Source organism: Microcaecilia unicolor, chromosome 9 (genome assembly GCF_901765095.1).
Source record: "Microcaecilia unicolor chromosome 9, aMicUni1.1, whole genome shotgun sequence".
NCBI lineage: Eukaryota > Metazoa > Chordata > Amphibia > Gymnophiona > Siphonopidae > Microcaecilia > Microcaecilia unicolor.
Genome location: NC_044039.1, coordinates 40163400 through 40187778, shown reverse-complemented (window position 1 = coordinate 40187778; position 24379 = coordinate 40163400). Strand labels below are relative to the sequence as shown.

Here is a 24379-nt window from a genome sequence, read left to right as displayed (position 1 = left end):
CAAATACTGCCAATCCGCTTGTTGCAGAAGGATTTGAAAAAGGTGACTCGCCTCTTTAGTCGATTCTGCTGGGCAGGGAAGAAACCCAAATTCAGCCAGGACATGTTAGTTGGGAGCTGGAAGCAAGGAGGTATAGGCTTCCCAGACCTGTTCTTATACAATCAGGCGTGTCTACTAAGACATCTGGGAGATGTGTTCAATGTTACGCAATACTATACACCCCTAACTCTGGAACAAGCTTTTTTTGCGCCTTACGAAGCGTTGGCCCTTTTCCACTTACCTCGTAGCCTGATCCCTTCTAAATTTAAAAAAAGTATTTTACTCCAACCTCTTCGGGAGGCATGGCAGTGGTGGATGAGGCAGATGGGGGGACACCCACACATTACGGATCAAATACCAATTGTAGGCAACCCAGTTTTTTGCAGCAGGGCTAGATAACCCGGACTTTGGTAGCTGGCGAGGGCGGGTATTACGCGCTTGGAACATTTGTTATTGGAAAGTGGGGAGGTAATAACATTTGACGCTCTTCAGGATAAGGTGGGGACTACATGGGGCAATAGGTTTGCTTATGCACAGATTACTACTACTACTACTACTACTATTTAGCATTTCTATAGCGCTACAAGGCATATGCAGCGCTGCACAAACATAGAAGAAAGACAGTCCCTGCTCAAAGAGCTTACATTATATGAAATCTTTGAACCAGGCAACCCTGAAGGGGCGGATGGGTGAAACAATTCGAGGTTTCTTCGAGGAGTTGATGACAGAGAGGTATTCAGTCTCTGGTCTGTATGGAACCCTGGTTCGACGTAGCCCTAAGAGACAATATGAAGGCCTTAAACACAAATGGGAACAGGATTTAGGGTCCTCGCTAGCATCTTGGGATGTGGCAGCTACTTTGAAGGGAATTCGTACGCTAGTACAGGATGAAAGACTGAGGGAATGTGGATACAGAGTGGTCCTTCGGGGCCTAAAGCACAGCTGGCTCATGTGTTGGGGCCGGGCAGTTCAGCATGTTCCAAATGTGGTAGGGGTCCCAGCTCATTATACCATGCACTATGGCAATGCCCCAAGGTGCGGGTGTTTTGGCAGCGAGTAAAGGGGCTTTTGATTAGACTGGGAAATAAGATTCAAGGCACGGAAAGGCAGTTTCTGCTAGATCAGCCAAGAGCTTTTGCCCCGCTACGTGCCCCCACTATAAAGTTAAGTAGGAAGCTGAGTTTGGTGGCCCGAAAGTGCATCATGCAATATTGGACCTCACCGGATGAGCCGGCCTACTGGCACTGGCGGAACCAGGTGCACCTTCTGGCTACCTGGGAGGCTAGAGACTCAAAACAATCTCCCAAACGTAGAGCACAATTTATCCAGATCTGGATGCCATACCTGCAAATTCTTAGCCCGAGGGGGCGCAGCTTGCTTCTTAATGCCTGATAAAAATTAATGGGAAGCGGTGGGGGTGTGAAGGCTGCCCGAAGCTGGAGACAGAGGTAGGACCATTGGATGCTTGCTGGGGGGGTGGTAGTTTGGGAATAGGTTGGGAGGTCTGGATAGATTGGAGGCTCATGTGTTAAGGTGGAGGACAGGGATCTGGTATGAAGTTAATACTGCAGAGATCCATGGATGTGCTTTGATATCCTTGGGTTAAAGAGGCGTCCCTCTCGACAGAGTCCAGTTGCCGAGAGGATGGGTGGTTCCTAGCCAAATGGAGAGATATGATTGGTCAAGTGTGGCAGCCCATTTGGCAAACAATTAGCATCCTCCAGCAAATACAAGGGAATAGGGGTGGGTTGGAGGGGGGGGGAGGGTTAAATAATAAAATTTGATACTGTTGAGATATTAGGCGGTTTAAGCACTGTAAGTTTTCAATGTTCTGTTATACTGCAATTAAGATTGGGTTGTATTATATTCAGGTGTCAAACAGTCGGAACAAATAGCTGAAAGGGGAGGGTTAAATGTAAAAGTTTGATGACTAACAATAAGGATGTGTACCAGCGGTGCTCATGTTAAACATGCTATTAATATGGTATAGTAAGTTGTATTTTCCAATTTGTCATCAATAAAAACCGTTGAAACATAAAAGAGTAAGATCTCTTTGTGGAATCTTTCCTGGAAGCAAGCAACACCCGAGAGACGCCCTCTGAAAACCCCAAGGAGGTGAATTCTAAGCTCTCAACATCCAGGCCGTGAGAGCCAGAGACTAGAGGTTGGGATGCAGAAGCGACCCCTCGTTCTGGGTGATGAGGGTTGGAAAACACTCCAATCTCCACGGTTCTTCGAAGGACAACTCCAGAAGAAGAGGGAACCAAATCTGACGTGACCAGAAGGGTGTAATCAGGATCATGGTTTCGCAGTCTTGCTTGAGTTTCAGCAAAGTCCTCCCCACCAGAGGTATGGGAGGGTACGCATACAGAAGGCCTGTCCCCCAATGCAGGAGAAAAGCATCTGACACTAGTCTGTCGTAGGCCTGAAGCCTGGAACAGAACTGAAGGACCTTGTGATTGATCTGAGTGGCAAAAAGATCCACTGAGAGGGTGCCCCACGTTCGGAAGATCTTGCGGACTACGCCCATGTTCAGTGACCGCTCGTAAGGTTGCATTATCCTGCTCAACCTGTCGGACAGACTGTTGTTTACGCCTGCCAGATAAGTGGCTTGGAGAAACATGCTGCGACGGCGAGCCCAAAGCCACATCTGGATGGCTTCCTGACACAAAGGGTGAGATCTGCTGCCCCCCTTGCTTGTTGGTGTAGTACTTGGCAACCTGATTGTCTGTCTGAATCAATATAATTTGGTTGGACAGCCGATCTCTGAAAGCATTTAGAGCGTTACAGATCGCCCACAATTCCAGGAGATTGATCTGAAGACCTTTTTCCTGAAAGGACCAGGCTCCTTGAGTGTGAAGCCCATCTACATGAGCTCCCCACCCCAGGAGGGATGCATCCATTGTCAGCACTTTTTGTGGCTGAGGAATTTGGAATGGACGTCCCAAGGTCAAACTGGATCGAATCGTCCACCACTAAAGAGAACTGCGAAAGTCAGAGGACAGTTGGATTACATCCTCTAGACTCCCTGCAGCTTGGTACCACTGGGAAGCTAGGGTCCACTGAGCCGATCTCATGTGTAGGCGTGCCATGGGAGTCATATGAACTGTGGAGGCCATGTGGCCAAGAAGCCTCAACATCTGCGGAGTCGTGACCTGTTGAGACGCTCGAGCTATGGACACCAGGGACAGGAGGTTGTCTGTCCTTGCCTCAGGAAGATAAGTTCGAACTGTCTTTGTATTCAACAGGGCTCCAATGAATTCCAACTTTTAGACTGGAGTGAGATGGGACTTGGGGTAACTGATTACGAACCCCAGTAGTTCTATTCGCATGGACTGCTGAGCGCCTGCCTTCAAGGTGCTCTTCACCAGCCAATCGTCAAGATAAGGAACACATGTACTCCCAGTCTGCGTAGTGACAATGTGACTACCGCTAGACACTTTGTGAATACTCTGGGTGCAGACGCCAGACCAAAAGGCAGCACACAGTACTGAAAGTGCTGAGTTCCCAGCCAAAATCGAAGATACTTCCTGTGAGCTGGAAGTATCGAGATGTGTGTGTAAGCATCCTTTAAGTCCAGAGAGTATAGCCAATTGTTCTCTTGAATCATGGGAAGAAGGGTGCCCAGGGAAACCATCCTGAACTTTTCACGAACTAGAAATTTGTTCAGGGCCCTTAGGTCTAAGATGGGACGCATCCCCCCTCTTTTCTTTTGCACAAGAAAGTACCTGGAATAGAATCCCAGCCCTTCTTACCCTGGTGGAACGGGTTCGACCGCTTGGGCCTGTAGAAGGGCGGAGAGTTCCTCTGCAAGTACCTGCTTGTGCTGGGAACTGTAAGATTGAGCTCCCGGTGGGCAATTTGGAGGTTCGGATTCCAGATTGAGAGTGTATCCTAACCGGACTATTTGAAGAACCCACCAGTCAGAGGTTATGAGAGGCCACATTTGGTGAAAAAACATCAACCTCCCCCCTACTGGTGAGTCATCCGGAATGGACACTTTTACTGAGGCTATGCTGAACTGGAGCCAGTCAAAAGCCCCTCCCTTGCTTTTGCTGGGGAGCAGAATGGGCCTTAGTCGTACGCTGTTGACGAGCACGCTGGGGTTGAGCCTGGGCAGGCTGTCGAGAAGCAGGAGCGTATCTACACCTAGAGTAGGTATAGGGGGCACTCCTCCTCCCTCCAAAAAACCTCCTAGATGAGGAGGCTGTAGAAGAAGGCGCCCGGTGGGAGACAGAATCCATAGCATCATTATGCTTCTTGATTTTGATCAACTAGATCCTCTACTTTTTCTCCAAAAAGATTGTCCCCCCGGCAAGGAACATCCGCCATCCGCTGCTAGACAGAATGATCCAGGTCAGAGACACGTAGCCATGAGAGTCTGCGAATCACTATACCTTGAGCAGCAATTCTGGATGTCATGTCAAAAGTACCCCTGGACAGGAACTTGCGACACGCCTTCTGCTGCCTGACCACTTGGCAAAAAGGCTCGGCCAGCTCTGTAGGGAGTGTCTCAACCAAACTGGACAGTTGACGCATCGAGTCCTGCAAGTGTACACTCGTGAAGAGCTGGTATGACTGGATCTTAGCAGCGAGCATAGCGGCCTGATAAGTCTTCCTCCCAAAAGAATCAAGAGTCCTAGCTTCTCTGCCTGGGGGCGCCGATGCATAGTCTCTAGTACTCCTGGCTCTCTTGAGGGTGGAGTCCACCACCAAGGAATTGTGGGGTAACTGAGACCTCATCAACCCAGGTTCACCATGGATCCGATACTGGGATTCAGCTTTTCTCGGGACCACAGGGCCAGACAGAGGGCTGACTAGTTTCGCATAAGGACTTCCTTCAGTACCTTATGCAGAGGAACTGTCACAGCCTCTTTAGGGGAGAAGAATAATCCAAGACCTCGAGCATCTCAGTCCTGGGCTCATCCTCAACCTCCACAGGGAAGGGAATAGCCGTAGCCATTTCCCAGACAAAAGAGGAAAAGGACAGACTCTCCGGTGGAGACAGTCTCCTTTCCAGTGGAGGGGAAGAATCAGAGGGAATCCCAAAGGACTCATCAGAAGAGAAGTACCTGGGATCCTCATCTGACTCCCACGAACGCTCCTGCTCAGTGTCGGATAAAACCTGAGTTAAGATGCTTCGACATTGGACCTGCCTCGACGCTGAGGAACGATGTCCTCTATGGCGATGTCAAGAGGTCGATGCCCTGTCCAACTGCGGTGAAGCTCCCTCCACTGATGTCGAAGGTGAGTCGACCTGGGTGGCAGCCGACGCCGATGCCGCAGGCGACATCACGGTCGGGGACCTTACCACAGGTAAAGGGCCAGACACCGCTGCAGCAGATGGTACAGAAGGCGCAAGCACCCCTGACATCGAAGCTGACTAAAGTAGCAGTCTCTCCAGAAGTTCTGGAAACAAGGCCCGGATGTGCTCGTCAAGAGCCGCCATCAAAGAACACTGCGGAGTCGATGGGACAGGCGGTGTCAGAATCTGTGGAGGCTTGGGAGCAGGCATCGAGCTGCTAGGAGACCGACGCATCAGCACCTCCTGTATCGAGAGTGAGCGATCCACTCAGCGCCGACGCTTCTCAGGTGCCGACTCTCTCAACGTCCCGGAGCTCCCGGTACCGTGTGTCAAAGGAGAACGATGACGGTGCTCCTTAGCCTTTGCTCGATGCCCATCATCGAGACTCCTCAATACCGAAGAGGAAGACGTGGAATCCTCAATCCTCCTCGGGGCCGGGTCAGACAAAGGCCGATCCCGGGGGGCCTGCAAAATAGGAGGCCTCGAGGCAGGTGGAGACCCACTCAATGCCTCACTGCTCCCAGCACAAGTTGGTCTCATAGCAGCCATTACCTCTCTCCCCGACGTCGATGCTCCCTTTGATATTGACGCCAACGACGTTGGTACTGATGTCGAAGGACTGGACTGAGCCTCAAAAGGTTTTTCATGTTGGGCCTCTCGAGACGCTTGGGTCCGTTTCTTCATACGAAGAGACAGACTACAATCGGCTGGGCTATGGTCGGGCCCAAGGCACTGAATACACCAGGCGTGAGTATAGGTACCTGAGATAATCCGGTTGCACCACGTACAACGCTTGAAGCTGCTGGGAGTCTTCAATGTCACGGAAGGAAAAACGGCTTCGGCGAAATCAAAAGACGTGATTGTGCCTAAAAATCAGAAAAAGGTGACGAAAAAGAAAGAAAACTTGAAATAGGGGAAAAAAAACTAAAGGGAAAACTACGGGAACCTTTTTTTTTTTTTAATCTTGTGAAGAAAAAGCAAAAAAACAGAAGTGAACAAAATCGCAAACGAAGAAGACTCTTCCTGGGCCTGAGAGGAGCAGAAAACAAACGCTGCCGCATCTCAACGCAGAGAAAGACTAAGAAGTGCTCACGCAATGGGCGGGAAATCAGTCTGCGCACGCGCGCCAGAAGACTCTGGCAAAACTTTTAAAATATTTTGCTTGCAAAATGTCGATTCCTGGGCCAACGCAGATGTCGACCCACATGTGAGAACAAGCAGCCTGCTTGTCCTCGGAGAAATAAAGTCCCCCCAAAAAATGGCTCAATGAATTTCGATGGGAAAAGCAATTTCAAAGTGCCTCAACCCTCTTCTGATCACAGACAGACATGCATGCACACATAAACAGATATATACACACATATACACACACACTCACAAAAAGATACATAAAGTAGAATGATACAGGGAGGGGGACCCGTGGTAGCAGGAAAAACATTGGCACATTTACCATAGGTGCAGGAGCAGAATTTTTTACTGCCTCAAGAGAACGACAACAAGCTTTACTTCCATGGCTAGCTTCTGGGGGTCTGGCATCTGTGTCTAGCTTCCTCCCCCCCCCCCCCACCCCCCCACCCCCCCCACAGTAGCTCTACTTTATACAGCCGATAGCAATCTCCACAGGCCTGCTCTGGGGCCTTCCCTCTGCTGGGTTCTACATTCTGATGCAACTTCCCCTGCAAAAACAGGGGAAGTTGCATTAGAAGGTGGGACCCAGCAGAGGGAAGGCCGCGGAGCAAGCCTGTGGAAATCACTGTCGGCTGCATAAGATAGAGCTACCACGGTGGGGGTTGGGGGAGACAAAGTGCCAGACCCACAAAGAGGGGAGGCACTGGAAATGCAGAAGGGGGCAAATGGATGCATTTTGGGGGGGTGGCTGGAGGGAAGAGATGTGCTGGACCATGGGAGGGAAGGGAGAGAGGCGCTGGACCCATGGGGGGAGAGCTGGAGAGAAGGGAGAGAGACACTGGACCTGTAGGGGGATGGGGCAGGAAAAGGCACTGGACCCATGGGGGGAGGGCTGGAGGGAAGGGAGAGATGCGCTGGACCCATGGGGGAGGAGGGCTGGAGGGAAGGAAGAAAGGCACTAGACTCATAGGAGGGAGGGCTGGGGGGAAGGGAGGCACAGGACCCATGGGGGGGTGGTTAGAGGCTGATGCTGGATCCATGGAGGGGGGCTGGGGGGCAGGGAGAGAGGCAGAGAGGCACTGGACCCGTGGAAGAGGGGCTGCTGGAAGGAATGTAGCGAGTTGCTTGACGGGGGGGGGGGCACACAAGGGATGGGGGAATGAGGTGCTGAACCAAGGGGATGAAGGAAGAGGGAGTGAAATACTGAAGCAGAAGGAGGGAGATACATTGGTGTGGGGGAGGAAGAGAGGGGAGAAGCTGGACACAGGAAGGTAGACAGAAACAGAAGGGAGATGATGGGCACAGAGAGAAGCATAGGGACAGGAACACAAAGGGGAGATGCTGACCTGGATTGGCCACTGTTGGAAACAGGATACTGGGTTTGATAGACCTTCAGTCTGTCCCAGTATGGCAGCACTTATGTTCTTATGAAGAAAAACAGTTTTGTTCAGAATCACAATTGATTCCTTAGAATCAAAATGAAGTCTGCACACAGTAAACTGTTTTCCACAAGCCTGGGGTAAACCTCATGGTTTGGAACTCTTCATACCTTCTATCTACTCTGTCCCCTACAGCCCAAATTGTTGAATACTGTGACCCTCAACTACACACACAGAGCAACATACAGATATACCCATCTATACACAGACATACACACAAGTATACATATATATAAGCACACAAATATAGACACAGATATACACACATACATACACACCCACACAACAGGGTTGGAAATTATACCATGAAGCATATTCTGCATGCTCTCCCAAATATGGCTGCCACACCCCTATCCCTGTTGGGCTGGCAAATTTTCTTTGCTGTAAATTTGACTGTGAAATCTACTGGTTGCACTCTATACCTTCTTGATGGCTGCTATGTCTAGGGACACCTAATGACTGAACCATGTAGTTTGCTACCGGTTGCTATGTACTGTATATGGCCTCCTAGTGATAGAGAAAAATGGCAATATCTGTCACCTTAGTATAGTGATACCCTATGGTTTAAATATACAGTGCTTTCTTTGAAATCAGTTGGCAGTGGCATCTAATGGTTAAATGTACCACAATTGGTTTTATTTTATTACTCTTTCCAAACAAACAGCATTTTTCAGAACCCTTTCATACAAACAGCTCAGAGACACAAAAAGAAACAACATATATACAAACACATACATACACAGATGGGGTTGGAAACAGTTCCACAAGCCATGTACCACATGCTTTTACCCATTTGTTCACTGAATACAATGTGTGTAGATTTGAAAATGAAGTTTTGTGCATTATTTTCCTCCCCAAGCTCAATGCTCCCATGAATGTCTCTTCTGTTATGTAGCTAAGAGTACGCATATGTTGGAACAAGCACGAAAAATTTTCCGTACAGTGAGGGAGAGCCATTTTCAGTAAATCAGTTTAATGTGGTTAAGTTGGAGAGGCCCACTAAAATTAACCCAATATTTTAGGCTGCTTATTGATAAAAGATGGAAAAGCAAAGATCTTTTTTAAACCTTGGTATCTCGGCTTCTGCCATCCACATAAGGTCCATATTACAGGCAAAGATGGGGATATGAGGCTGAGGAAGACACGATGGAACCACCTCGGGCTTTCCATTGCTCAGAAGAACATCAATAATCAGCTGCAGACTGGTCTCCCACCGGACAGGCTCTCCAAACAGAATCACCGCTTTGAAAGACAGAGAACTACATTACTCTTAATAAGCTGCAAAATGCAAGGTGTTCTACACAAGAAGGAAAAAGACCTTATGGTAAGAGCACAGAACAAAGATTTGTGAGTATTTCCAAACTACGAAATTCAGGTGCCGATGCAGAAAACAGCGCATTAGAGTCGCTGACCAAACGTGGAGTTCTTGCAAAAAAATTGCTGTGGGATGCAGTATCAGTAAGCATACAAATTAGTGCCGCATTAAAATTGGGTCCGCAATCCACAGTTCATTGGCAAATGTCACCCTTCCTACTAGTGCCTGAGCAGCAGTTGGCTCAGGCACTGACGGAAAAGGTGACATTTTTTAAAAAGGTGTTGGCAGTCTGCACCAGTCCTGATCTTGCTCCTCTCCTGACCAACGGAACCCCACATCCTCCTCAAAATTAAATTTACTTGGTATCTAGTGGCCCTCCCACTCCCTGAAGGGACTGGGAATGAGCTGCCCCCCTCATACCCCTACTCCCACCCCTGACATGATTAGCAACCTCCCTCCCAAAACTACCGCCAGGGGGTCTTGTGACATCCCTGCCCAACCAGAATTTTAAGAAACGTCCCTGGTGTCGTGGCACCACCTCACCCTGACCCCCTTTCTAAGACCTCCCTAGATGCCCACTTGCTCCTGCCTCCAGGCCATCCGAGTAGTGCATCCTGAAATACATAGGTGGGGCCAGTCTGCCATATAAGGGAATTTCTTCCTTGTATGGCAAACCGGTTCCACCCAGTGCATCCCCGGGATGCAATGCATGGGGAAGGAGTCACCATTTTGAAAATGACAGCCTGGAGGCAGGAGCGAGTGGGCATTGCTCCTGCCTCCAGGCCATCATTTCCAAAATGGCAGCACATGCTCCAAGTAGTGCATCCTGAAATACATAGGTGGGGCCAGTCTGCCATATAAGGGAATTTCTTCCTTATATGGCAAACTGGTTTCACCCAGTGCATCCCCAGGGGCAGGAGCCACCATTTTGGAAATGACAGCCTGAAGGCAGGAGCAGGATTAAGTGGGCATCACCCCTGCTTCGTTCAAGGTCCGGGGATGGGTGCCACTTTTTTTTCTGATTGGGCAGGGTTAACGGTAGCTTTCTGCATCGGCCCCTCTGTTCTCACTCTGGGATTTTCTCCTCATCTGTCTGAACTGTGTTCGAGACATTATATTATTACCCTCTAACTATACTTTTGAGTATCTCAGGCACCAACCATGCTTTGTCAAGGTAGGTTATTACAGAAGTGTTTCAGTATACAGTTCCTCTAACTCTAGCAATGAGCTGAGCACAATGCATGTGGACCCAAAAATGCAGTCTGGAAGGAAGTTAACCTTTTAGAGCGATTAGCTATTATACAGCACCCTACATTATATGTTGGAGAGAAGCAGACAATCAGGGTATCTGGTAGCCAAAATACATACAAATAACACTGCATGAGCCCTGGCAGTAAAAACTTCATAAAGGACCCAAAAACATAAGTTCAACAAAATAATGTAATAAAAAGGTACAACTTAAAAAACCTTTTTAAATTACCCCAGATTTTATATACTGGTCTTTAATAAGCTTATATTAAATTAACATTGGATAACACTGCCCACCCCCTCCAACCCCATATTCATATTGGGAACCCAAGATCAGTTTGATTTGAAAATCAAGTCATTTATCAGAAATGTTTCTTTTTAACTGAGTATTTCTGTGGCTTTAAGATTTTAAGGCAACCATTCATAAAAAAAAAAAAAGTCAAAGCAGTGCCTTCAAGTACCTAATGTACAAATTTATTTTAAACTGAAGTTGAAATTTGGTCTTACCTGTTAATTTCCTTTGAGTCCTACGGAACCAGTAAAGAACCAATGGGAGACAGAGCCATACATAGGGCACCATGCAGGCACAGCTGTTCAGTATTATTGTATCAAAGCAATGTCTAAAAATAAGATTTAAATTCCATGGAGCTCAAGGTCCAACAATTAAGGCCAGAACAACAGGAATAAGTTATAAAACAAATTTTGATAACATCAACTGAAATCAACAGCCCTTCAGCTCAGGGAGGGAATCTGGACTGGTCTGGTAGAATTCAAGGAAAGTAAATTAACAGGTAAGAACAAACTTCAGCTTCATTATGTCTACCAGACCAGTCCAGAAGCAATGGTATATATCAAAGCTCTTACTTATGAGAGCAGAATTTTGCAACCCCTGCCTTGAGCACAACCACACCAAAAGTTGCTTCTTTCCTGGCAGCCACATCCAACCCAATATTCCTTAGAAAAAGTATGGAGGGTAGTCATAGCTCTACAAATGGCATCTGACGAAACAGTTGAATGAATTCTTAACTCCTGAGAAACTCAACTTTGTAGTAAATAAGCTGAAGAAATTGTGCCCTTAATCCAAAGGGCAATGGTCATCAAGCCTTTCTTAACACCTCCAACTAGAAGAAAAAGTTGATCCGATCTTCTGACATCATGGTAAAATTATGCCTTACCTGCTGATAATTCTCTTTCCTTCAGTAGCAGCAGATGAATCCAAGAACTGGTGAGTTGTGTCCATCTACCAGCACGTGGAGACAGCGATTACAAAGCTGAAGGCAGTGATACCAGACAGCCAACTCCTCCTTCACATCAGTACATGTCTCATCACCAAGCATAATCAGACAAGAAACCAGGAAGCCTTCCTCACCAACCATACAAAACAGAAACTTGTCAGTCTGACTTAAGAGAAACCACAACTGCGATGGAGTCCTTCTCAGTGGTTTCTGTTCTCTTTCCTCTTCTTTTTTTTTTTTTTTGGAAACTAAAGACCAGGACAAGAACAGATAGGCAAAACAAGCACGGCTGACAAAGGGCAGGATCTTGGATTTATCTGCTGCTACTAAAGGAAAGAAAATTATCAGCATGTAAGGCATAATTTTACCTTCCTTAGCATATGCAACAGTTGAATCCAAGAACTGGTGGGATGTACCAAAGCAATCCCTAAGTTGGGTGGGAAGTCGCCGCTCCCTGAAACAGAACTGTCACTGCAAAGGCAGCATCTGAATAGCGAAAGCACACCCGTTCCGCCCAAAAGTAGATAGCAAACTCGTGAAACGAGCCTGGAATGCCACCGGCAGGACGTAACCTTTCCAAAAAATCCACAAATTATCTGCAATCCAACAAGAAAAAAATCAGATCAGACCAGAGGCTTCCGTACCACAGCAAGAAACAGCGACAAAGAGAAGATCTGAACACTGAAAAATATGCAACATCTGCAAATATCAGAGAGCCCTCTGAACATCCAGAAGACAAAGCGCTGTGTACTCTGCGTGAAAATCCCCCTCCCGAAAGGAGGGAAGAAAGAGGCTGAAAAAGAAAAGCCAAACCACTGCCGGAAAAGAAAGGAGTGGCCTAGTGGTTAGGGTGGTGGACTTTGGTCTTGGGGAACTGAGGAACTGAATTCGATTCCCACTTCAGGCACAGGCAGCTCCTTGTGACTCTGGGCAAGTCACTTAACCCTCCATTGCCCCATGTAAGCCGCATTGAGCCTACCATGAGTGGGAAAGCGCGGGGTACAAATGTAAGAAAAAAAAAAAAAAGAAGGAACTGAAAGCAAGGTCACTCCAGACTCAGCAAATTGCAGAAAAAAAACAGCTCGGCATGGCTGTGCTAAAAATTCAGACACTCTGCGTGCCGTAGAATTGGCGACCAAAAACACTGCTTGTAAGTTCCTAAGTGAAGCATTCTGCAAAGGAACAAAAGGAGTCCGAAGCAATGCTTGGTAGACAAGGAGCCCCAAGCTAGACTCGGAGAATACGAATGAGGTTTCAGGAAGAAGAAGGTCGCAGCATCGAAGGAGCAAAACACTCTGCAAAAAATGCACCACCTCTGAGTGCAAGGCCAGACCAGGTCCTTCTGCAACCCATCCTGCAGAAAGAACTCAATTGCTGAGGAACAGACGCCCACAATGAAGACCAAGCGTAGGCCGCAACCAACCTCAAAAAATCCTCACCAGCCGAGAATACGCGGTTGCAGTGAACCATGCACCACATACAAGATCGCAACAGAACAGTAATCATAGCGTCCAAAGAACTCTGTTCTTCAGAGTTGGCCTCTCAAAAAACCAGGCCGTAAGACCAAAGCGAGAGGGATCATCCACTCAGGAGCGGACCCAGAAGGAAGAGCCCGGAGTCAAGCGGATCCAAAATGAAGGCCTCACCATATTCGCAGACCAAGGGCGCCGTGGTTAATCCGGAGCTACCAGAATGACTCGACCCCGGTGGAAAGCGGTTCGAAAGGAGCTCGGCTGCAGAGAGACCATGGAGGAAACACTATTGAAGAATGTCCTCCAGCTAAGGAAGCAAAAGAACAACCAGCCCTGCAGAATCACCCTCTCTCCGATGACAGAAGAGCATCAGATCTACCTACGGAGCTCTTTACCTGAGCAGTGGCATTCCTAGGGGCGCTGACACCCGGGGAGGATCGCCAATGTGCCCCGCCCCCCCCCGGTGCAGTGCTCCCCCCATGCAGCGCCCCCCCCCCCCCCCCGGCGAAAGGACACCCTCCACCCCGGCGGAAAAAACTCCTCCTCCCCGGGTGCACGCCGCTGGGGGGGGGGGTGCCACGCACCGGTCAGCATCATTCGTTTCCATGCTCCCTCTGCCCCGGAACAGGAAGTAACCTGTTCCGGGGCAGAGGGAGCATGGAAACGAACGATGCTGACCGGCGCGCGGCACCCCCCCCCAGCAGCGTGCACCCGGGGCGGACCGCCCCCAGTTTGGTACGCCACTGTACCTGAGGCCATGTTGGAGAAGCACTGGTGCGGAATAACCATTCTACCGAGACCAGAAGACGGCAGAAAAGAGAACTCACCATAGGAAAAGCCCGCAAAGTGGGCCACGAAGAAACGCAACACGAGGTCCTCTGCCCACTCCATGGGGGTGACACACCCTGATAGCCACAGTCTGACTCTGAGTCCCACTCTGTCGAGGAAGCAGCCACCTCATCTTCTCTGACGGCACAAGCACCGCCTAGCCCGCAACGTGTCCTGAAGTGCTAGAAGACGACCAGCACCAAAAGCAGGTCCAAGCAGGGGAGAAGGCACAAGCACCGCCTGGCCTGCAACGTGTCCTGAAAGGCTAGAAGACGAACAGCACCAAAAGCAGATCCAGGCGGGAGATCGGCTACACTGTCCCCTGTTCCATCCACCACCCTGGAGACGGAAGGAGGAGGCAAAGGGCTCTCCAGTCTGTAACCACCACCATCCACTGTGGAGGCGCCAAGGCATCCCTTCCACAGGGAGGAATTGCAAAACCACCAGTTCATGCGCAGGCGTACCGAAAACAGCCACGGAAGACACTGCTGACACTCCTGGAACACAGGAGACCACCCGTCGAGAAGCAAGAGCTGTAGATGTCATCTATGAGCACCACCCACAGCACTACCTCCAAATTGTCCGCCACAAAGCCCAAGATATGAATGGATAGCCAGACCTGAGGAATCAGCGCCCTGAACAGACTGCGCAACTAGATCCTCCAGTCCTCGATGAAGAAAAAAATCGTACCAGAGCTGTCTGGAATGGGACGAGGTGCCTCATTTGAAGGGCAACCACCCAACTCAAGGTTTCCGAGAAGACCCGGGAAGATAAACTCTCGGACCTCGTCTACAGCGAGGTGCACTCTGATGCTGTCCTTGTGGAGAATGCCGCAAAACTCCCAAACCTAGGAAAAGGTGAATGGAGCCATAGCCATGCCGACAGACAAAGCCTGGAACTGAACATGAGGGCTCAGAACTGCCAGAGAAACTGCAGATGAGGGGGCCAAAACGGAAAGAAAAGAAATGCTTCCTAAGGGAGAAGTGCAGGGAAAACTGAAGTGCAGGCTAAATTGAAGTAGCTCTGAATATAGCTAGCTGTCCAATATAAAGAAAAAATGCAAAAGTGCAATAAAAGCCTTAGAGACACTGCAACAAATAGCTAGCTAGAGGTGCCACAGATACAGTGGAAGTTGGAGCTGGAATGCAATAGTTTGATCAGAGTCAGAGAGCAAAACTAGAAGAGCAGAGCTGCTGTGGGAAACAACAGCAGCTAACCTTTGGCACTGTAGCCTAGTGCAAACTGTCCCAGCTATGCAAAGAACTGCTTGTCAAGGCAAGCAATATGAGAGAGGGAAGTAAAATATGCCCATAGAAAAGGAGCAGAGGGCAACAGCTTCTAATATGATGCACAAACCAGCCTTAAACCTGTGACCTTCAGGCTGAAAGCCAACCATGTTCCAGAAAAAAAAAAAAGATATTTTGCTGAAACTACTGCACCTGGAGATAAAGCCCCATGACATCACTGAGGTTCCCTGGTTACCATGGAGACCAGAGCACTAGCCCCAGAAAATAACAGTATGTAACATTTCACACAGAAAGGTGGAGCCAAAGGCTCCCACCCAGTGTTGCCAGGTGGGCGGTTTTACCGCCCAATTGGGCGGTTTTCCGCGACCCGCCGTGGGAAATTTTTGCCTGCGGCGGGTTGCGGTTTTTTGGGCTTCTTTTGGGTCTTTTGGGCAGTTTTTAAAGCGTTTTTTTCGGCCACGGAGGCGGGGTTAGTGACGTTTTGGACGGGGTTAGTGACGTTCTGGGCGGGGCCGATGACGGCGGGGGCGGGGTTGATGACGGCGGGGGCGGGGTGATGACGTGGGGTGGGGGTGTCAGGGGCGGGGTTTGACTTTGGGCGGGTTTTGGGCTCGTTTGGGTGGGAAAAAAGTTTTCCACCTGGCAACCCTGCTCCCACCTGTAAAGGAGCAAAAGGTGCAGAAAAAAAAAAATAAGAAAACCTACTGCACCTGGTATTCCCAAGCAGTCTCCCATCCAAGTAGAAACCAGCCAAGCCCAAACCTGCTGAGCTTCCAAGATCAGAAATCAGGCACACTCAGGGTGGTGTGCTCATAGCCAAAGCCTGTACTGCCAGTATAAAAAGAATTTCACAAACATATAGGCATACAGAGAAGCAGAATGAGCTCGAGGAGGGGGGGTCAGAAATCCCCTGCCCCAGAGAAGCCCCCAGTGGCTGATGTGCATCCCCAAAAAAGAAGGCACATCGCAGGACCATCAGATTCTTTCTGGAAAACTTAGCCCTCTAGAACCCATCTGCCCGAGATGGGCATAAAAACTCCCCCAATCACAAAGAGGGCTACTGAGGCCAAGCTCTCTTAAGAAGAAAGGTTCAAATTAAGGGTCCCAGAGCAGAGGAGATCCTGCTCAGAAGATATAGAAACAGCTTAAAGTAATTCTGTTCTTTCCTTGGATCCCCTTGCATAGTGGGGACAGTTTGAGAAGAATTTGTGCCACTGCTCCAGCTATATACAAACAGTTTCTGACTCAACAGTGATTTTGGTAAAGGAAACCAAAGGCTGGAGAAAATAAATTGGAATCCCCTGGACCAGCAGTCTCTAATGGAACACAAGGTCCTTTAGGAGAAGCCACCCTCCCCCCTGCCCACATCAAGGACACAGGGGAGGAAAGGATCAGAGCTGATATCAGGAGAAGAGAGGGCCACGCCAGCAAAAAGACGCGTGTTCCCGCCATTTTAGCGCGGGGAAAAGGCTGCTCAGGGAAGGAGAACTTCAGCACTTCCCTCCCCAGCGTTCAAACACGCCACCACACAGAGTCCCACTGCGGAGCATCTGCTACCGCAGCAGGAACAGCTTTCAAATGCCAGCGTTGCCCACATTAAAGCACAGTACCCCCACGCCGAAAAGAAAAAGGCAGAGACTCAGGAGCTTCAGGAGCTGCTGAAGCGCCGTCCACCACCTGCTGGAGATAGAGATGTACTGAGGTGAAGGAAGAGTTGGCCGTCTGGTATCACTGCCTTCAGCTTTGTAATCTCTATCTCCACCTGCTGGTAGATGGACACAACCCACCAGTTCTTGGATTCATCTGCTGCATACGCTAAGGAATGGCAAATCCCAAGTACTGCAAGCGTACACCATGTGCAACTCTCAAGATACTGAAGGGGTCTTTTACTAAAGCTTAGCTTCAGGTATCTGCAGCAGGGCCCATTTTATTCCTATGGGTTCTGTTGCAGATAACTTGAGCTAAGCTTTAGTAAAAGACCCCCTAAATTAATTTCCACAGTATTTCTAAAATGAGGGGATATCTTGGTTCAGATAAAACATTGACACTACTCTTGTAAATGGGGCTCCCCCCAGGGTGTGAAGCACTAAACTGAAATTCCAATCTGGACAACTGCTCAGAATCTGAGGTCTTATGCAATTCACACACCTGAGGAGCCAATAAGAGGCTAAAGACAACTTCTCAACTCATCCCTTGGAGCATATTAAGACTGCCACCTGTACCTTTAAAGAACTGACCAACAATTCTTTCTTATGGCCTTCTTGCAAGAAAGCAGAGGGCGACCAAAAATGTTTTTTGGCCAAAACAGAATCTGCAACCAAAATTTGCCACTTGGTTTCAGTCAGATCCAAAGCCAAAACTGGCAACTATGGACAGCTCCACATGGCATATCCCCTCCCAGACCCCTCCTCAGGCCTACCTTACAAGCCCTGGTGGTCTAGTGGCATAATTGGGGCAGCATAGCAGGAGTGATTCCAATCACTCCTGCTCATGCCATCTCTGTATAATAAGGGCTGCTGCAATCTCCAGTGGCAGTCTCACAAGACTGCCAGTAGAAGTCACGGCAGCATGATCCCTTCCTTCCTGGACCCACTCATAGGTCCGCCTGGCCTACCTTACAAGCAAGCCCTGGTGGTCTAGTGGTGTAGGTGAGGCAGGAGTGATCCCCAGTTGCTCCTGTCCATGCTGTCTCTGCAGTCAGAATGGCTAATGTGATCTCTAGTAGCAGCCTTGTGTAGCTATGGGAGGAGTATAAGTGGATCAGCTGATGTTCCCAGAAGTTAGGCATAATATTATAGAATAATGTCATTTCTATGCCTAAGTTGGGTGCCAGCTTTACAACAGATTTCAGAAGGCGTAAATCCAGTACTCGAAAAGAAGCAGAAATGAATGGAAGAGTAACATTCCAGGAAATCACAGGACCCCAAAGTCATCCACAAAGGAAAGATATTCAACATAAAGGGATCTTTCACTTGCTCATCTTCCAATGTGGTATATATCATTCAGTGTAAAAAATGTAACAAAGGATGCTATATTGGAGAAACAGGCCAGATGCTTAAGACAAGATTCAATTTACATAGACATCATATGAACAATACTGGTGCCAGCAGGGTTCCCACGCCTGTTGGTCAACATTTTACAGGACCAGGACACTGTACCAGTGATTTCACAGTGAGAATCCTCAAAGGTAACTTTAAAACCATACAAGAACGTAAGACCTTTGAAGTCAGAATGATTGAATATTTTAACATCCAACAGAAAGGACTTAACAAGGATCTGGGGTTCCTAGCCCATTATAAACCATAAAGCTGTATGTCTCTGTTGATCACCCTCCCCTCACCTATCCACACCCACCCTGTTAGAATATCAATGATATGCTTTGATGTCCCCATGCATACTTCCTACCCACCCCCCTCCTCCCACCCTGTCAGACTGTCACAGTAATGCTTGAATGTTTTCACTTATATACACTGTCAGCTAGCACATTTGCTTATTTCCGATCTGAGGAAGAAGGGCAACCTTCGAAAGCTAATCAAGAAATGTATTAAGTTATGTCCAATAAAAAAGGTATCATCTTATTTTCTTTTCCATGTTTTATTTTGTTTGATTTCCACACTACACAAATCACAATTCGGTTTCAGACCTCACTATAGTACTGAGACAGCCTTAACAACCCTTGTGGCAGAGTTTAAAAGATTAATTAGCATTGGAAAAAAGATCATTGTGCTTCTGTTCGATATACCAGGCACATTTGATGTCAAGCAGGACATACTACTCAAATTATTAGAGAATATCAGCATCTGTGGAGAAGTTTAGAGGATACCTAAAATGTAGATCTTATCAGGAGAAAACATCAGGTTCCACATTTCCTCCATGGTTTCCAAATTGCGGAGATCTGCAGTTTGGAAAACTTGCCAATCTTGTTCACATTATGATGGCCTCATTGGGGAAACAGTTGGAAGGGGAGTTTTAATTCATATATCTGGCACTTTCCCCAAGTATTTTTCTGAGATTGTTCTTATGCCTACATTGAAAAATCCTTTGACATCTAAGTGACACAGCAAATTATAGACCTGTGGCTCAATTCCTTATTTTGTAAAGACAATGGAGGCCTTAGTGACAAAAGTTGTAGCTTATTTGATTCATTTTGAGTTGTTGCATGTTTCACAGTCTGGATGTTATGCTGATCAAGCACAGAAACTTTGCTGGTTACACTTCTGGATCATATTGGACATCTTTTCAGCAGGCCAGAGTGCTTGTCCTGCAACTGGATTTTTCTAGTGTATTTGATGTAGTTGATCATGAAGATTTGCTTGAAATCCTTGATGGTTTTGGTGTAACCAGTAAAGTTCTTTCATGGTTTAGGGGATTTCTAGTTTCTAGATCTTATCCAGTTAAGACGCAGGGATTGTTATCAGAAAGTTGATCTTTGCCCGCAGGGATTCCCCCCCCCCCCCCCCATCACTAGTTCTGTTTAATGTACTTATGCCCTCCCTGGGTAGACATCTGGAAAAGGAAGGTTACTCTATTTATATATATGTGGATGATATACCGGTAACTATAAATTTTTCCTGTTTCTGGTTTAAAGGATATTCATAATACTATTTCTCATTGTTTTTCAATTATTACAAATTGGATGGCTTCTTATTATCTCAAATTAGAGAAAAAAACAAAAATGTTTGCTGTTGGGTGCCAGGCAGAATAAATTATGGATTTGAATCTCAGTATTGATGGAGAGTCTTATTTATTAGACTGTTCAATTAAACACTTGGGTATCATTTTGGATGATAAATTATCCATGGAATCTCAGATAGATTCTATGTTATGAGAAAGTTAAGAAGTATTCATAAATATTTATCAGAAGATCTGTTTTGACTAGTGGTACAATCGTTGATCCCTAAAATTAGATTACTGTTTACTGTATATTTGGGTTTATCAGATCAGCTATTGAGAACAATTCAAACCATTCAAAACGTGGCTGTACATCTGATTTTTTTTTCTCTTAAGAAATCGGACAGAATTACACCATATTTTATTTAAGCTGCACTGGCTTTCCATAGAAGCTAAGGTGCTGTTTAAATTGAAATGTTTGTTATTCAAGATTGTATTCGGCCTGATTCCTCAATATATGATTTCTCTTGGATGCCGACCAATATCAGGACAATACTACTCAAATTTCTCTCTCATTTTCTTTCCCGTGTCCTCAGGGGATTATTTTGAAGAAATTGTTTACCTGCTTATTTGTACATCAAGCATTTAAAGGGGAGGGAGTTCCAAAAGCTAAGGCAAATGTCTAGTTACAATATTTTTAAGAAGGTTTTAAAGGCTATGTTGTTTTACAAATGTGATAAGGAATTAATATGTTGCAGTACCATAGTTAAGATGTGTTTCTGTAAGGTTATTGATGATCATGGTATTAATATTTGTGATAACTTTGGATTATTCTGTTACATCCTAGATTTATTTTTGATCTAGTATCTTGTCATCCAGTATGAACTATGTTACTGGTATTAGTGTGCTTTAAAATAACTGTAGTACTTTGTAAAGAATACAGAAAAAAACTGGATCCTAGCTTCTATAGGGAGCCAATGCAACTTCATATAAAACTGGGAGATACCATCGTATTTCTTCAGGGAGAAAATCAGGCGTACAGCAATATTTTGTATAGACTGTAATTTTTCAGTATTTGTTTAGAACAGTCTAGATATATGATACGGCAGTAGGCCAACTGTGAGAGTAATAATGCTTGTGTTAGCAATTTGAATTAATCTAATGTGAAAAATCTGCATATATGACAAAGCTTTCTCATCAAGCCAAAAGTTGTTGTTGTTTTTTTTTATCAGACAACTAACCTGAGCATCTAGAGATCCATTTTTTGTCCACAAATACTCCCAAATTTGTAAATACTGATGAAAGTTTATATTTATATTAATTACAAAAGATGTTGTATTGGGATCAGGTTTATTCTCAAATCAGAAGAAACTTCATTATTTAATTTTAACGTTTCAACATCCACTGTTCAATAAGAGTAATACATCTTTGGCAGATGCAAGGGAATTAAAACATTAACATCATCAGTACAACTATCATTTAGAAATCCAGCTCTCTCTAATAGCATCGGGGACAGGGGTGGCCGCTGTTGAACTCTGTAGGAGTTTTGCCAGGAACTGGAGAGTTCATTATCCATTTTAATTTTGCAAGACCTCTGGACTAGAAAGCCGTGGAATCAGGTAGGAATCTGTCCCGATATCCCAATTTCTTCTAAAATCTGTAATAGATGTGATCCACCAAGTCAAAAGCACTTGAAAAATCAAGCTGAAGAACAAACATTTTTCTCCCTTCACTTTGTGCTGACCTAGCAGTATCCATTAGGGATCCTAATACTGTCTCTGTACTAAATGTAGAACGAAAACCTGATTGAGAAAAATGAAGTGTATTATGTGTATCTAGATATTCTGTTGGTTGAAGAGAATATTCTTATCAATTTAGCAAATAGCGGTATTGATGCTATAAGTCTAATCTGAAACAGAACAGCTGGATTCCTTTTTATTCTTCAAAATATGTGTAATTATAATACTACCCAAGTTAGTGGGGAAAAAATACCTAAAGCTAATGTATATCGTAACCAAAATAAAAGATGCTGATTCTATAATATAGAATAGACAAGAATCAAGTTGACAATAAGATTTAGTATATTTCTTATACAATGCATTTGACACCAATCAGGAGGTGCAAAGTTGGACCAGACTCAGAACTGCTTCAATATTAACAGATAATCCTTCAACTACATGAAGGGAAGAGATCTCCAGAAAATGCAATCTTAGGGGCCCTTTTACTAAGCCGCATAGGCACCTATGCGCATCAATTTTGAGTTACCGCTCAGGTATCGCATGGCCCTTGCGGTAATTTCATTTTTTATGCAATTCTGCCACAAGCGCTGGAAAATATTTTTATTTTCTGGTGTGCGGGTGGTAATCAGCATTTTACGTGTATAGACCAGTACTGCCCAGTTACCGAGTGAGACCTTACCACTAGGTCAATGGCTGGTGGTAAGGTCTCAGACCCAAAATGGACAAGCGGCAATTTTCATTTTCCCACATGTCCATTTTCAGCAAAAAATTTAAAAGGCATTTTTTACAGTTGCGCTGACATTATCGCAGGCAATCTTTCAGCTCGCCTTTGTAAAAGGACCCCTTAAAGATTTCATTTTAGAAAAATTCTACCAACTCAAAAGCAGTAGGGACCTTATCAGACATTGAAAAATTACATTGATGAATATCAGTCAAATCACTATCTGAAAAAAGATGTTTTATATTTAATGTCTCAGTCCCAATCCAATTAGAATAATAATCTCTCCTTTTAACATTTAGAGCTTTTATATTTATGAATAGCTAGCTTCCAATTTTGTCTGTTTCGGAGCTGTTTTCTCCTTTTGCCAGAGCAATTCAAGCTTCCTGCACACTTGTTTTAAAATTTCAACAATTCTTCAGTGAACCATTTATTACTTTATCTAGGATATCTCAGTCTAGCATATTTTGCTGCCAAACAACCTAAAATTTTTTCACTATGAACATACCAATCTTCCATAAATGTAAATGTTGACTTAAGCTTATTCCAGAATAAAATCTGATCAACTTTTCCCCTTGTACAATATTCAGGGCCCAATGCACAAGACTGGTTGTAGCCATTCTAAAGCAATTATTTAGCAAGTAATGCACAAAGGGGTTTTCTGTGACTCTAAAGTATGCCGTAAGCAGCCACCAAGAACCCTATGCAAATGTATTCTAATGAGCATTCTTTACCATGCATGTTTCCTCCTCTCAGACAGCTCCAGAGCGACTAACTTTAATAAGCTAAATTTTACAGGTGCTCTGGAGCTGTCGGAGAAGAAAGAAACAGTCAGCTGCAAAGACAGGAAGAAGGGTGAGGGGGAGAAAACTGAAGCAAACTGAAGTCCGAACCTTAGGACTCAGAAGGAGTCAAGACCCCAGACTTCTCTGGGGTACCTCGATCATGGATCTAAGAGAGAGAGAGAACCTGAATTCCTTCTGAAACCCTCCTTTCTACTGGGACCCAATTCTCCAACTGTTCCAAGACCAGAACAGTCCAAAAGCATTGAGTGGTATGTCTACCAACCATATGCTGGAGGCAGAATACTGAACAGTTTTCCCTGAGCTCCCTTTTCATTGGCTCTGTCTCCCACCTGCCATTGATTCTGGACTGGTCTACTACAGATGAGGATATTACATTTTAAAAACCTCAAGAAGAATGGGATCAAAATATCACCATCAAGAGGTTCCAAGTACAACTTAACCAATGAACATTTTTAAAGAAAAAGAGAATCTATTTAGCTGGCTGAAGGGTAGGCATGTGTTCAGGCATCAGACACTAACACACAAGATTCATTCAACAATATCTACTAATCGTTAACAAATAAATTATTAATTTCAAACCATGCACCAATGCCAGCCCAGGGCTTACCTTCTATAGTGGGAAAGTTTACAGTCACAGGAGGCTGAGGGAAAATGATGTACAAAGGAATAGATCAGGGAAACAGGAAATGACTAACATTCAAATACTAATTTTTAGTTCCACATTTGAATATGCAAATAGGAAATCCTCCCAACCTCAATCTGCAAAACTCAGAAGCCTCCTACAAGCAGAAGGCTTCTTTAAAAAAAAATGGTAAAGAAGCACAGGCTGTTCTGGTGGAGCTCAGCTACTTCTGTAGATTTTTCTTTCAGCATAAGTTAAAATAAAGAGTGGTGTAGGTCGGATCCCAAGCTCTTGTATCTACGGCCATTTCAGTACCAAATCGTCCAAGCAACTGGCTACTGTTGCTGCTGGTAAGCATGGTACAGAAGCACAGGTTATAACTGAGTATACAATGTTTGCAGGAAAGTGTATAGTTTATACTTTATTCAAACTTGTTCAATTGCTCTAGCTGCCGGGGCAGAGCAGGCTACAACAAAATATGAAACAGAAAGGAACTCCATTAAAAAGCAGTAAAGTTATACAATCTCACAGAAAAAAAAAGAGAGGAATTAGGAACCAAAACAACCTCTAGCTGCTGGGCCTGGTCAAACTGACCCTCCAAAAGCCTGCCTGAAAAGCCAGGCTTTT

At 45.9% G+C, this 24379-nt stretch overlaps 1 protein-coding gene across 3 annotated transcripts in view; it reads right to left on the bottom strand.

Annotated features, from left to right (window-relative positions):
• The window catches only part of HDHD5 (haloacid dehalogenase like hydrolase domain containing 5), a 79020-nt gene that overhangs the window by 12227 nt on the left and 42414 nt on the right, over positions 1 to 24379 (bottom strand). For all 3 annotated transcript variants that reach the window (XM_030214979.1, XM_030214981.1, XM_030214980.1), the window contains 2 exons: positions 23738 to 23771; positions 8979 to 9153 (listed from right to left, as the gene is read on the bottom strand). In XM_030214979.1, the coding sequence (XP_030070839.1) occupies positions 8979 to 9153; positions 23738 to 23771 (209 nt within the window). The remainder of the gene's footprint in view (positions 1 to 8978; positions 9154 to 23737; positions 23772 to 24379) is intronic.